The sequence below is a fragment of the Heterodontus francisci genome, chromosome 18 (assembly GCF_036365525.1).
Source record: "Heterodontus francisci isolate sHetFra1 chromosome 18, sHetFra1.hap1, whole genome shotgun sequence".
In the NCBI taxonomy this organism is placed as follows: domain Eukaryota; kingdom Metazoa; phylum Chordata; class Chondrichthyes; order Heterodontiformes; family Heterodontidae; genus Heterodontus; species Heterodontus francisci.
Window position 1 is genome coordinate 31025224 of NC_090388.1, and position 13269 is coordinate 31038492.

Below are 13269 nucleotides of genomic sequence, written 5' to 3' on the forward strand. Positions count from 1 at the left end.
ATTCTGGTGCTTAATGTAACTATGCCAAAACTTTTCTTCCTGCAAGGACTACAGATACTTTATGAAAACTAAAATATGTATACAGACTTCAGTACAACCTTTGGTAGAGACAGCCAATCAGGAAGCTGAGAACTCATCAACTGCACAGACCACAGAATAACCATCAGCCCCAGAGGGCCGTCGCACCCCAACAACAGAAATGAAACAACAGTTACCGCAGTCAATGGTTTAGTGTGCTGCGACACATTGCAAATCTCTTTTGCATGTTGAGGGTTACCAGTACAAGCTTTAGACTTGATTCGGCTGAGATGAGTGGCTTTTGCTTGCTGTCTATGATCTGGAACTTGAGATCTTCTGCACATTAATCGATTTCCTGAGAGTCAGTTTCTGCTCTCAGGAGTTGTGCAGTCACTGCGGGATCTCTTATGCCTAATACAATCCCGTCTTTTAAATGTACAAATTCACAGGATTCTGTGAGCTGTGTTAATGCAGTCACAAATTGATCAATGGATTCTTTTTTCACCTTGGGGCCATAATATTGAACACATACCATTCATAGGTTACGTTCACTTGGGGTTCAAAGCGTGCCTTCAAGGCTTTCAAAATTTCTGCTGTCTGTTTTTTATACTCTTCAGAGAGATTTAGGGTGGAATACACTTTGTAACAGTCTCTCCCCAACAGTGATAAAAGTGTACCTACTCGTAGCTGTTCTGGTTTATTAATTAAATCTGTTGCAATTTCATAATTTTGCCATTGCAAGTGGAAAAACTGCCAGTTCAGCTTCGTATCACCTTTCATTTCGACCAGCACAGGCAGAAGAAAATTTGCAGCCATTGTATTACCCTGTTTCAACTGTTTCTTTGTTCCTTTTCTTTGGCTTTCTGTGGCCTTTGTTCCATAGCTGTGCTTCTAAATAGTTCTTCAACTCTCCATCTCAGCTCCACTCTGACACCATGTTACGAGCTCACAGGACACCAATCTGGTGTCCACTCTGTCTTTAATGAAACTGAGTGTAATGGTTGCCTGCAGTCAGAGTGCCTTATGGTAGAAGTCAAAGGACTATGGCAAGCCAGGAGGCACCTTGGTACAGTATTGCATTTCTGTCCCAAACAACCTTACAGATCCAGCTTGCAATATTAGCCTAGATATGCCGAATTAATTTGTGAATTAAAACATTTTACCTGCACTGCAATAATCCCACTGGCAGTGCACTCTACATTCATAAAACAAAACTGGCTCATTATTACAATTTCCTATGGCAGCACCATGGAAGTTGAGAATTACCTGAATTGAGTCTTTTATAATGTGACTGGTTTAATAAACAATTTTATAGTTAAGTAGCTTCAAGCCAGATAAGATGAGTCAATATTACCAAAACAAAATGTTATAGCTGATCACTGATGAAGTTTGGCACCAAAACTCAACTTTTTTGACCCTGAAATTCCACACAGGTTTTCCTGATCTTGTAGCCATTCACATTGGTTCTCTTGGGTTCTGCTTGTCTTCCAATGAAGCTATGCAGTAAACTAGCCCATCCATTTAAATATGTGTAACATTTTAGGCAAGACAAGTGGAGAGCGAAGGTTTAAGGAAATTGCATTGAGTGGTGGGACAGTATAAAACATTGAGGGAGGAAGAATCAGGAAAGTGGATATAGATTGGTGGTGGCGAATGATCGTGAAGATATAGGTGAAAGTTTAGGGGAAACTGTACAGAAAATCACTGTGCCCTCTTTGGTCTTATGTACCTACCCCACCACCAGTGCCACTATGCAACCTGCAGCTGACAGATATCTGATCCCTTCCTCTCTTGTATGATATGCCCATCCACCTTCAGTCTTCCTCATGACCTACCTCTCACACCACCAATCACCCTATGCTGTTCGTGATGCATCTGGCACCAGAGTAGGGAAGGAGGGTAATAGTGATGGCAGGAGCAAGGGTTCAGAGGGGAATTAATGGGTGGCACAGTGGTTAGCACCGCAGCCTCACAGCTCCAGAGACCCGGGTTCAATTCTGGGTACTGCCTGTGTGGAGTTTGCAAGTTCTCCCTGTGTCTGCGTGGGTTTTCGCCGGGTACTCCGGTTTCCTCCCACCACCAAAGACTTGCAGGTTGATAGGTAAATTGGCCATTATAAATTGTACCTAGTATCGGTAGGTGGTAGGGGAATATAGGGACAGGTGGGGATGTGGTAGGAATATGGGATGAGTGTAGGATTAGTATAAATGGGTGGTTGATGGTCGGCACAGACTCGGTGGGCCGAAGGGCCTGTTTCAGTGCTGTATCTCTAAAAAAAAAGATAGGGTGGGTGCAGAGGGGAGACCATGGGAAGGGGAGGACTCTGGAAAAATTTTTGTCAGACAGTATGCAGGACCAGTATGGCTAGCAGGCATCCCTGCTTGAGCCCCACTGCCTTTATCTCATCCTCTCCCCTCCTCCCAACCCACTTTTTCCCTTCTTTCCCTCCTCCTCAGTCCTCCCCTCTTTTTTGCCCCCACTCCTCTCCATTTTCTTTTATCTTTTGCTCTCCCTTTTTCTCCAGAAAGTAAGCTGGGGTAGGTGAAGCATGACAAGGAAAGGCCTGATTGCAGGGTTGCGAGACTGGTGAGACAGGAACCAGCAGAGGGCAAAGGCAAACCTAAGAATTGGTTGTAAAATCCTGAAACTTGCCCCCACAGTACAAACAAGGCTGGAGATGAACAAAGGAGGAACGAAATGTTAGTAAGCAACAGAACAACCGACCTTAGAAACTAAGTATGGTGAACACAATTAAAGACAATAAAATCAATAGAAAACATTAGTGTGACAGATGTAGCATGACAGAACATAAAATATGATACATACACCTATTATGTACTAGATGCAAAACATTTAATACATTACTAGCTGGTGTCCTGTGGCATTACTCGCAGTAAGTCAGCAATTTTTATGATAAGGGTGACATAATACAAAGGATTATTATCCTCAGCACTAATTTATGCACTAATGGAACAGCTGTGGTCCACAAAAGAGGTAACAGTTAAATAAAACTGAAGGAAAGAACATACAAAAGAGTACAAAGAATAGTGTATTTCTAGGTGACTACAACAGAATAGCAAAGGACAACAAAAATAGTAAGAGCTGCAAAAAAACGGAATATCAAAATCTTGTGAGGGATATCAAGATTAACAATATGTTTTTACAAATATATTAGAAGTAAAGGGTATTCAAGGGTAATGTGGAACCTTCAAAAACAGATGTGGGTAACAGAGCAAATGAAAATAAGGAAATGGCAGACTTGTTGAGTAATTACTTTGTCAGGGTCTTCACAGTAGAGGAAGAGGATATGTGACATTCCGAGAAACTAATAATAAATCAAGGAATGGAACTCGCTAAGTTAACGTAAACAAGAAAACTATTATAAAAATGAGACTAAAGACTGACAAATTTCCAGAGCTTGATGGTTTCCACCCCAAGATTTTAAGAGGTGAGGAAATTCAGGAATTGTCCCTTTAGATTGGAAAATGTTTTAAAATTTTCTAATTGAATGACAGAAGAGGCTCGAGGGCTGAAGAAAAACATAAGAACTAGGAGCAGGATTATGCAATTCAGCCCCTCGAACCTGCTCTGCCATTCAATACGATCATGGCTGATCTCATCTCGGCCTCAACTCCACTTTCCTGCCTGTTCTCCATGACCCTTCAACCCATTACTAATTAAAAATCTGACTATCTCCTCCTTAAATTTACTCAATGTCCCGGCATCCACCGCACTCTGGGATAGTGAATTCCACAGATTCACGACCCTTTGAGAGAAGTAATTTCTCCTCATCTCTGTTTTAAATCTGCTACTCCTTATCCTAAAACTATGACCTCATTGTAGATTACCCCAATCGCTGCTGTTGCTATGTTTAGCAGAATCGGGGTGGCTCTGGGATCTTGGAAAATTGGGATAGGGATACACGATTTTGCATTACTGGAATGGGATCATACAGTCTAGCTGTACTTTGAAAGAGCCTAGCAGCTGGGGATGGATTAGAAAAATAGATCTGAACTGCCTTTGGCCCTTTTTGGACCATCAAGTGCCCCCTTCATCATTGTCTTTCCTGTCGACCTCCTCTCTAACCTATCTGTGGCCCTTTGAGCTGTCAGCCATACACTGCCATTTTCTCCATGTTAAGCCAGTTCCTTTCTCAATGCACAAAGTGCTTTCTCAATGTGTTTCCTAATACATAAGCTACTAATTTCAGTGGCTGCAAGATTTGACAAAGAAAGGAGAAAAATTATTGGTGCAGAGAGTTTGGTAGTTGTGAGTATGGAAAGATTGGTGGGATGAGATAAGAGTGGGAAAGGAGGAGTTAGGATAGTTATGATTTAGAAAATGATGACAGAGAAGGTAGAGAGATAAGTTAGAAAAAAAATTCCAAACATTGGAGAGGAAATTCTTGGGTTTGGGGCTTTTAAGAAGGAAAAAAAACAAACACTGGGAACAGGACTAATAAAAAAGCAAAGTTGTATTTCAAAAATTACTGGGAGAGGGAGGTTTAAAAAAACCATGGCGGAGTGGGATGAAAAGAAATAAACACTGGGAACAGCATTAAAGGAAATATAAAGACTAGGAGTCAGACTAAAAGAAACAGAAACACTAGCAGTAGAACTTTACTTTAAAAAAGCACACTGCGAGAGGGATGGAAAAGTGCACAAAGCAAGTTAAAGTTTAAAAAAACAGGAGTACAACTAAAAGAAATACAAACACAAGGAGCAGGACTAAGAACCAAAATGCCAAAAATAGGAAGCAAAAACACCAGAGGCAGGCAATAAAAAGTAAATACAGGCAACGAAAATAAAAATAAACTCAGGGACTAAAAGAAATAGAAACTTATGGAGCAGGATCAAAACACTAGGAAGAATTTAAGAACAATAGCTGGAGCATGACTAAAATGAACAGCAGGATAAGATTTTGACAAACTATCAAAGGCAAGTAGTTTCAGCAAGAACCTGTGTCCCACCACCTAACAATCCAAAGACTTTGCTTCATCCCCTCCTCCAAATGCCCTTCAACCTTGTACCTATGATCAACCCTTCATTCAGAACAATCATGGGGGAAGATGACAGTAGATCGGATAGGCTAACACCACAAGCATTACCAAAAATGGGTAGGAAGAAAGGTCGGGGGTGGGGTTGGGAGCGGGAGCGGGAATTCAACAAGCACTGGCAACATTGAGAATGACCACAACAGACCCGGATATTTATTGCAGCTGTGAGGATCACAACTGGTGTGTCAAATGCCAAGCATCAACCAAATGAATTAGTATAAGATCAACTTGGAAACTCAACTAGGAAGGCTGAATCAGTATTGAGACACAGCTCAATTTTATAAATAAGAAAACCGTGCATGTCTGAAATAACATAGTATGTATATATCCTTTTGGGGAATCCAGGACATGATTATCCTGGACTATTGTTTTGTATTTAGCTACTACTCACCTTAGAATTGATTAGCAAAATTGGTGAGCATCATCTCAAGTCCCTCATCATTTTCTGTCTGAGCATTTTAATTCTCTACCAATTCCACTCATTGTCAAATGCTTCATTGGCACAAATTACGTGACTACTTTCTATAACTGTGCAATGAGTTTATTGCTGGTTTATTTTTATCCAAACACTATTTTGGAAAGAATTTCACAATGTAACTTAGACTCACAAATGTTCCAGGCAAGTTTTTATTTTTCAGCAAACTGCAAAATAACATATATTTGTTATTCACAAAATATGTTGTGTTGAGGAAACATACAAATAACATTAATGAGGGAATCTTGCCATCAGTCATAGCTTTAAAAGTTACAGCTTTCTGGCACCCAAAATGTACATTAACAAATTGCAAACAGAATAAACAACTTTTCCAAAATTAACTACATATATAGTTCTGTAGATTAAATTTATATATTTCATTGTTCGATATTTTCAGGATATTTCCCCCACCTACATAAACATATCTATCAATCTTGTGTGTCCTAATAAGTCATATATAAAGGAGCTTGGTTAATGGGTGAATTAAAAACACTCAAGGAAGTGTTTCCAGCCACATCTCTATTCTGCATTCTTCGCAGTAAAATACAAATGACTCAGAGTCCACCCTATTCTTGAACAATGCTTTCTGATTGCTCAGAAAATAAATGATGTCTTCATGTATGCATTCCAGGATTTGCCGTTGCTAAAACCATAATAGTAACCTTCGGCAGAGCAAGATCTGAAACATCAGGATAATGAGTGGATGTGGTGTATTTGGATTTTCAGAAGGCTTTTGATAAGGTCCCACACTGGAGGTTAGCAAACAAAATTAGAGCACATGGGATTGGGGGTATGATACTGCAATGGATGGAGAATTGGTTAACAGAAAGAAAGCAGGCTCATTCTCAGGATGGCAGGCTGTTACTAGCGGGATACTGCAAGTATCAGTGCTTGGGCCAGAGCTGTTTACAATCTATGTAAATGACTTGGATATGGAGACCATTTGTAATATTTCTAAATTTGCGGATGACACAAAACTAGGAAGGAATTTAAGTTGTGAGGAGGATGCAGGGGGGCTTCATGGGGATTTGGACAGGCTAAGTGAATGGACAAGAACATGGCAGATGGAATATAATGTAAGTGTGAAGTGATTCACTTTGGTAGAAAAAACAGAAAAGCAGAACATTTCTTAAATGGTGAGAGGTTGGGAAGTGTTGACATCCAAACAGACCTGGGTGTCCTTGCTCATGAGTCACTAAAGGGTAGTATGCAGGTACAGCAAGCAATTGCAAGGGGATTTGAGTAAATGTGTATTGCTTCAATTGTATAAAGCATGGGTGAGACCGCACCTGGAGTATTGTGTACAGTTTTGGTCTCCTTATCTAAGGAAGGATATACTAGCCATAGAGGGAGTGCAACGGAGGTTCACCAGACTAATCCCTGGGATGGTGGATTGTCTTATGAGGAGAGACTGCAGAAACTGGGCCTGCAATTCTCTAGAGTTTCAAAGAATGAGGGGTGATCTCATTGAACTTACAAAATCCTTACAGGGTGGATACAGATGTTTCCTCTGGCTGATGAGTCTGGAACAAGGGGACACAGTCTCAGTAAGGGACAGGCCATTTAAGACTGAGACGAGGAAGAATTTCTTTACTCAGAGGGTGTTGAATCTGTGGAATTCTCTACCCCAGAGGACTGTGAAAGCTCAGTTGTTGAGCATGTTCAAGACAGAAATCGACAGTTTTCTGAATACTAACGACATCAAGGGATATGGGATTAGTGGGGAAAACTGGCGTACAGGTAGACAATCAGCCATGATCTGTTTGAATGGTGGAGCAGGCTCGATGGGCCAAATGGCCTACTCCTGCTCCTATTTCCTATGATTCTATGATCAGATCAAATGTAAGGCAATCAACTTTCTAAGTTCATACTGGCTGAACTGTTAACAAGGAAGCTTTTGATTATCTGGCAATAACAAACTTTAATTAATTGATTAAATAAATTACTTGCCAGATCCCCACTTATGTCTCATGTAACATTTTGTGGTGCATTTACACTACAACTGAAGCATCAGCTAATGCTAAACTTGCTGTGTTAACGAATGTTAAACATTAAATGCCAGATTTTCACATATTTTAATGCTGACAGTGATCCTTTTACTCCAAAGGTTACAACTCAAGAGTCTTCACAAAGATACGGCACACCATACGAGAATTGTTGTAGTATACATTTCTAAAAGTGTGTACTGTAATACTTTAGTCAGCATGCTTAGAACATTCAGAATACCCACTACATTTCCAATATCAGTAAATTAATTTTTTTTCCAGTCTTCTTTTAATAAACATAACTGTGATTAAGTCCTTGTATACTTCCTTTTCTCACATGTTTACCAAGCTAGCCCCTTTGGAAGTTTTGATTTCCCCTTTTTCAGTTGTCGCTTGATCTTCTTTCTTTGTCTAGGATGCATCCATATTGGATACTGTCCATGTTCATCCAAGAAAGTTTTTTTGCTCCTTTTCTTATCTATGTCCATAGTAGATGCATCATCTGTGTAGGATAAGTTTTGTTTACATAGTTACAAAACAGCCAAATGTTCAAATTAATTCTCAAACTACCAACATTTAAGTCCTGACAAGTAGTACCTTGTTAAAACTATAATGTTGAACTTTGCCAATCAATCAACTGCTTAAAGTAGCAAGTATCTCTGTATACAAACTAGATATGGATCCAGGATTAATCAGTGTTCTATGTTGAGTTAGCTGATCTCAGACAGGACGATACTAGAGGCTTTACAATTGGACTCAGCACCATTAGGTTAGGGAGGTGACAGGTTTCCACAGTAACCCCATGACCCCTGCAGGAAGTGTGCAGTTATGGGCATTAGCAGAGGACAGCACTGGGTTTGATTGTGATACCATCATGGTATAACAGCCAACGACGACTATTTGGGTTAGGCACGAGGGATTAAATAGTGCCAAATTTGCAGATAAGTTCATTCACAGATTCAAAACCTTCAACTTATAAATTTATATTACATGCTCTTCCTCCTCATCTCCCCCTTGTTGAAGTCAAGAGACATTATAATCTACTATTCTGACTCATTAGCTCCTTTAATCCCAAAATCCCTACCTTAGTCTTTTCTTCCTCCTAGAATTTTCAGGCTTTAAAACCCAGTGTTGGAACTGCTTAATCAAATTTTCTGGATATATCTTGCCTTTGAACTTGGGTGCATTTGTCATATAGGCATTGCCCAATAATTTCTCAATAATGAAAAAGAAATTACCATCATCTCCTGTAGCTGGCTTCTGTTTGAGTTTTTCACACGGGACCACGGTTGCAACTTCTTTAACATCATTCATACTAATGTCACCACTGCGATCTGCTCCTAGTATATTTTTCAGCCGTGCAAGTTCCTTTGGTGCATTTTTTTTTCTCTTTTCTGCTCGCATTTTCCGCTTCCACTTACTTCTTATACTTTTTGCCATTCTTGTGTTCTGCATATTAGAAAAAGAAATCAAATTGCATTAACTCTGATTTAACTATAAAGTTTGCATGTCGACTGAAAGATAAATATTTTGTTTCAATGGCATAATGGGTAAATGTAATGCATCATTTATTGAGCTATACCATAGAGGCGTGCTACCCGACCCGAACCTGACAGGACCCGACATGTGTCGGGCCAATCCTCCGGGGCCGGCTTTCGGGCTAAGGTCGAGTCCAGATCGAATCGGGTCCGGTCGGGCCGGATACACACGGTAAGCGCTCTGCTGGTAATTATTGAAATTTTAAAAAACAACTTACCTGAGCTGGGAGTCCAGGACGAAACCGAGACTGCGCAGCGAGCGAGTGACGTCACTATGACGTCTCGCGCATGCGCTGCAGCTTCTTGCAGGTTCAGTGTCAGGAAAGAAGTAAAGGGATGGTTGGGTCGGGCCGTGTAGTGACGGGTTCGGGCCAGGTTGGGCTCAGGGCAAAATCGGAGGGACTCGGGTCGGGCTCAGGCCCGCTGTGGTTTGGGCGGGTTCTTTTTCCCGACCTAAAGCAGGCCTCTACTATACCAGAGCACAACTTCAAAGTTTGCAGATGATACGAAAATTGGAAGCATTGTGAACTGTGAAGGGGATATTGCCTTCAAAAGAACATAGACAAGTTGGTGGAATGGGTGACAGGTGGCAGATGAAGTTCAATGTGGAGAAATGTGAAGTGATACATTTTGGTAGGAAGAACATGGAGAGAAAATATAAAATAAAGGGTACAATTTTAAAAAGGGGTGCCCCGGTCTGGGGCAGCATCTGGGTGTAGGAACCAGCTCAGTCTGGGTCAGCGTCTGCGTGTAGGGACTGGCCCGGTCTTGGACAGCGTCTGCGTGTAAGAACTGGCCCGGTCTAGATTAGAGTCTGGGTGTAGGGACCGGCTCGGTCTGGGGCAGTGTCTGGGTGCAGGGGCCTGCCCGGTCTGGGGCAGCGTCTGCGTGTAGGGACCGGTTCAGTCTGGAACAGTGTCTGGGTGTAGGGACCGGCCCTGTCTGGGGCAGCGTCTGGGTGTAGGGACCGGCCCGGTCTGGAACAGTGTCTGGGTGTAGGGACCGGCTCGGTCTGGGGCAGCGTCTGCGTGTAGGGTCCGGCCCGGTCTGGAACAGTGTCTGGGTGTAGGGACCGGCCCCGTCTGGGGCAGCGTCTGGGTGTAGGGACCGGCCCCGTCTGGGTGTTGGGTCTGGCCCGGTCTGGAACAGTGTCTGGGTGTAGGGACCGGCCCCGTCTGGGGCAGCGTCTGGGTGTAGGGTCTGGCCCGGTCTGGAACAGTGTCTGGGTGTAGGGACCGGTTCGGTCTGGAACAGTGTCTGGGTGTAGGGTCCGGCCCCGTCTGGGGCAGCGTCTGGGTGTAGGGTCCGGCCCGGTCTGGAACAGTGTCTGGGTGTAGGGTCCGGCCCGGTCTGGAACAGTGTCTGGGTGTAGGGTCCGGCCCGGTCTGGAACAGTGTCTGGGTGTAGGGTCCGGCCCGGTCTGGAACAGTGTCTGGGTGTAGGGTCCGGCCCGGTCTGGAACAGTGTCTGGGTGTAGGGTCCGGCCCGGTCTGGAACAGTGTCTGGGTGTAGGGTCCGGCCCGGTCTGGAACAGTGTCTGGGTGTAGGGTCCGGCCCGGTCTGGAACAGTGTCTGGGTGTAGGGACCGGCTCGGTCTGGGGCAGCGTCTGCGTGTAGGGTACGGCCCGGTCTGGAACAGTGTCTGGGTGTAGGGACCGGCCCCGTCTGGGGCAGCGTCTGGGTGTAGGGACCGGCCCGGTCTGGAACAGTGTCTGGGTGTAGGGTCCGGCCCGGTCTGGAACAGTGTCTGGGTGTAGGGTCTGGCCCGGTCTGGAACAGTGTCTGGGTGTAGGGACCGGCCCGGTCTGGAACAGTGTCTGGGTGTAGGGTCTGGCCCGGTCTGGAACAGTGTCTGGGTGTAAGGACCGGCCCCGTCTGGGGCAGCGTCTGGGTGTCGGGACCGGCCCCGTCTGGGGCAGCGTCTGGGTGTAGGGTCTGGCCCGGTCTGGAACAGTGTCTGGGTGTAGGGACCGGTTCGGTCTGGAACAGTGTCTGGGTGTAGGGACCGGTTCGGTCTGGAACAGTGTCTGGGTGTAGGGTCCGGCCCGGTCTGGAACAGTGTCTGGGTGTCGGGTCCGGCCCGGTCTGGAACAGTGTCTGCGTGTAGGGTCCGGCCCGGTCTGGAACAGTGTCTGGGTGTAGGGACCGGCCCCGTCTGGGGCAGCGTCTGGGTGTAGGGTCTGGCCCGGTCTGGAACAGTGTCTGGGTGTAGGGACCGGTTCGGTCTGGAACAGTGTCTGGGTGTAGGGTCCGGCCCCGTCTGGGGCAGCGTCTGGGTGTAGGGTCTGGCCCGGTCTGGAACAGTGTCTGGGTGTAGGGACCGGTTCGGTCTGGAACAGTGTCTGGGTGTAGGGTCTGGCCCGGTCTGGAACAGTGTCTGGGTGTAGGGTCCGGCCCGGTCTGGAACAGTGTCTGGGTGTAGGGTCCGGCCCGGTCTGGAACAGTGTCTGGGTGTAGGGTCCGGCCCGGTCTGGAACAGTGTCTGGGTGTAGGGTCCGGCCCGGTCTGGAACAGTGTCTGGGTGTAGGGTCCGGCCCGGTCTGGAACAGTGTCTGGGTGTAGGGACCGGCTCGGTCTGGGGCAGCGTCTGCGTGTAGGGTACGGCCCGGTCTGGAACAGTGTCTGGGTGTAGGGACCGGCCCCGTCTGGGGCAGCGTCTGGGTGTAGGGACCGGCCCGGTCTGGAACAGTGTCTGGGTGTAGGGTCCGGCCCGGTCTGGAACAGTGTCTGGGTGTAGGGTCTGGCCCGGTCTGGAACAGTGTCTGGGTGTAGGGACCGGCCCGGTCTGGAACAGTGTCTGGGTGTAGGGACCGGCCCGGTCTGGAATAGTGTCTGGGTGTAGGGACCGGCCCCGTCTGGGGCAGCGTCTGGGTGTCGGGACCGGCCCCGTCTGGAACAGTGTCTGGGTGTAGGGACCGGCCCGGTCTGGAACAGTGTCTGGGTGTAGGGTCCGGCCCCGTCTGGGGCAGCGTCTGGGTGTCGGGACCGGCCCCGTCTGGGGCACTGTGAACATTTGTCGGGTCCGAGCAGTGCGTGCTGCTGGGCCCCGGTGCTGAGCTGCGCGGTGCGGTCATTTTATCTCTGCCAACAGGAATGAATGAAAGTAACATTCAATATTTTTACAACTGCCTGTAATTTCACGGCTGATGGTTTCCCTACTAATGGAGAAATAAAAGGCAAAATATTCACTTACCTTCGTTCAGCGAACAGCTCTCCGAATCCCGATCCCGACACGTGAGGTCAGCAGAGGATTGTGGGATCTTGGAGGATCTTACCAGACCTCCCAAACTTCCTCCTGTCTGCTGATGGGGTCAGTAGCATTGCCAAAGAATTGAACGCTGTCCAGGGCCAAAAACAAGACATTTACCTCACATTATCTTCAACCATATGCATTCTATTATTATTAGGTATTTCCGTTTTTAACTATATTTATTATAAGGTTACCAAATTTAGCTACCGCTAAATCAGCACAGAGCAGTTTCAGTTGTCAATTGTTCAGAGTTACAGAATCACAGAATAATACAGTGCAGAAGAGGCCCATCGAGTCTGCACCGATGCATTAAAGACACCTGACCTGTCTACTTAATCCCATTTGCCAGCACTTGGCTCATAGCCTTGAATGTTATGACGTGCCAAGTGCTCATCCAGGTACTTTTTAAAGGATGTGAGGCAAGTCACGTCTACCACCCTCCCAAGCAGTACATTCTAGACCATCACCACCCTCTGGGTAAAAAAGTTCTTCCTCAAATTCCCCTTAAACCTCCTGCCCCTCACTTTAAACGTGTGTCCCCTCGTAACTGAGCCTTCAACTAAGTGGAACAGCTGCTCCCTATCCACCCTGTTCATGCCCCTCATAATCTTGTACACCTCGATTAGGTCACCCCTCAGTCTTCTCTGCTCCAGCGAAAACAACCCAAGCCTATCCAACCTCTCTTCATAGCTTAAATGTTCCATCCCAGGCACCATCCTGGTGAATCGCCTCTGCACCCCCTCCAGTGCAATCACATCCTTCCTATAATGTGGCGACAAGAATTGCACAGTACTCCAGCTGTGGCCTTACTAACGTTCTGTACAACTCCAACATGACCTCCCTGCTCTGTGCCTCGATTGATAAAGGCAAGTGTCCCATATGCCTTTTTCACCACCCTATTAACCCGCCCTTCTGCCTTCAGAGATCTATGGACAAACACGCCAAGG

General features: G+C 45.7%; 1 protein-coding gene across 1 annotated transcript; it reads right to left on the minus strand.

Annotated features, from left to right (window-relative positions):
• Positions 1 to 5683: 5683 nt before the first annotated feature.
• llph (LLP homolog, long-term synaptic facilitation factor) lies at positions 5684 to 12374 on the minus strand. Its single transcript, XM_068050475.1, has 3 exons — positions 12266 to 12374; positions 8773 to 8983; positions 5684 to 8036 (listed from the first exon to the last, which is right to left on the minus strand). The coding sequence occupies exons 2-3, from the start codon at positions 8972 to 8974 to the stop codon at positions 7876 to 7878; spliced, it is 363 nt and encodes a 120-aa protein (XP_067906576.1). The 5' UTR covers positions 8975 to 8983; positions 12266 to 12374; the 3' UTR covers positions 5684 to 7875.
• Between the last annotated feature and the right edge of the window lie 895 nt (positions 12375 to 13269).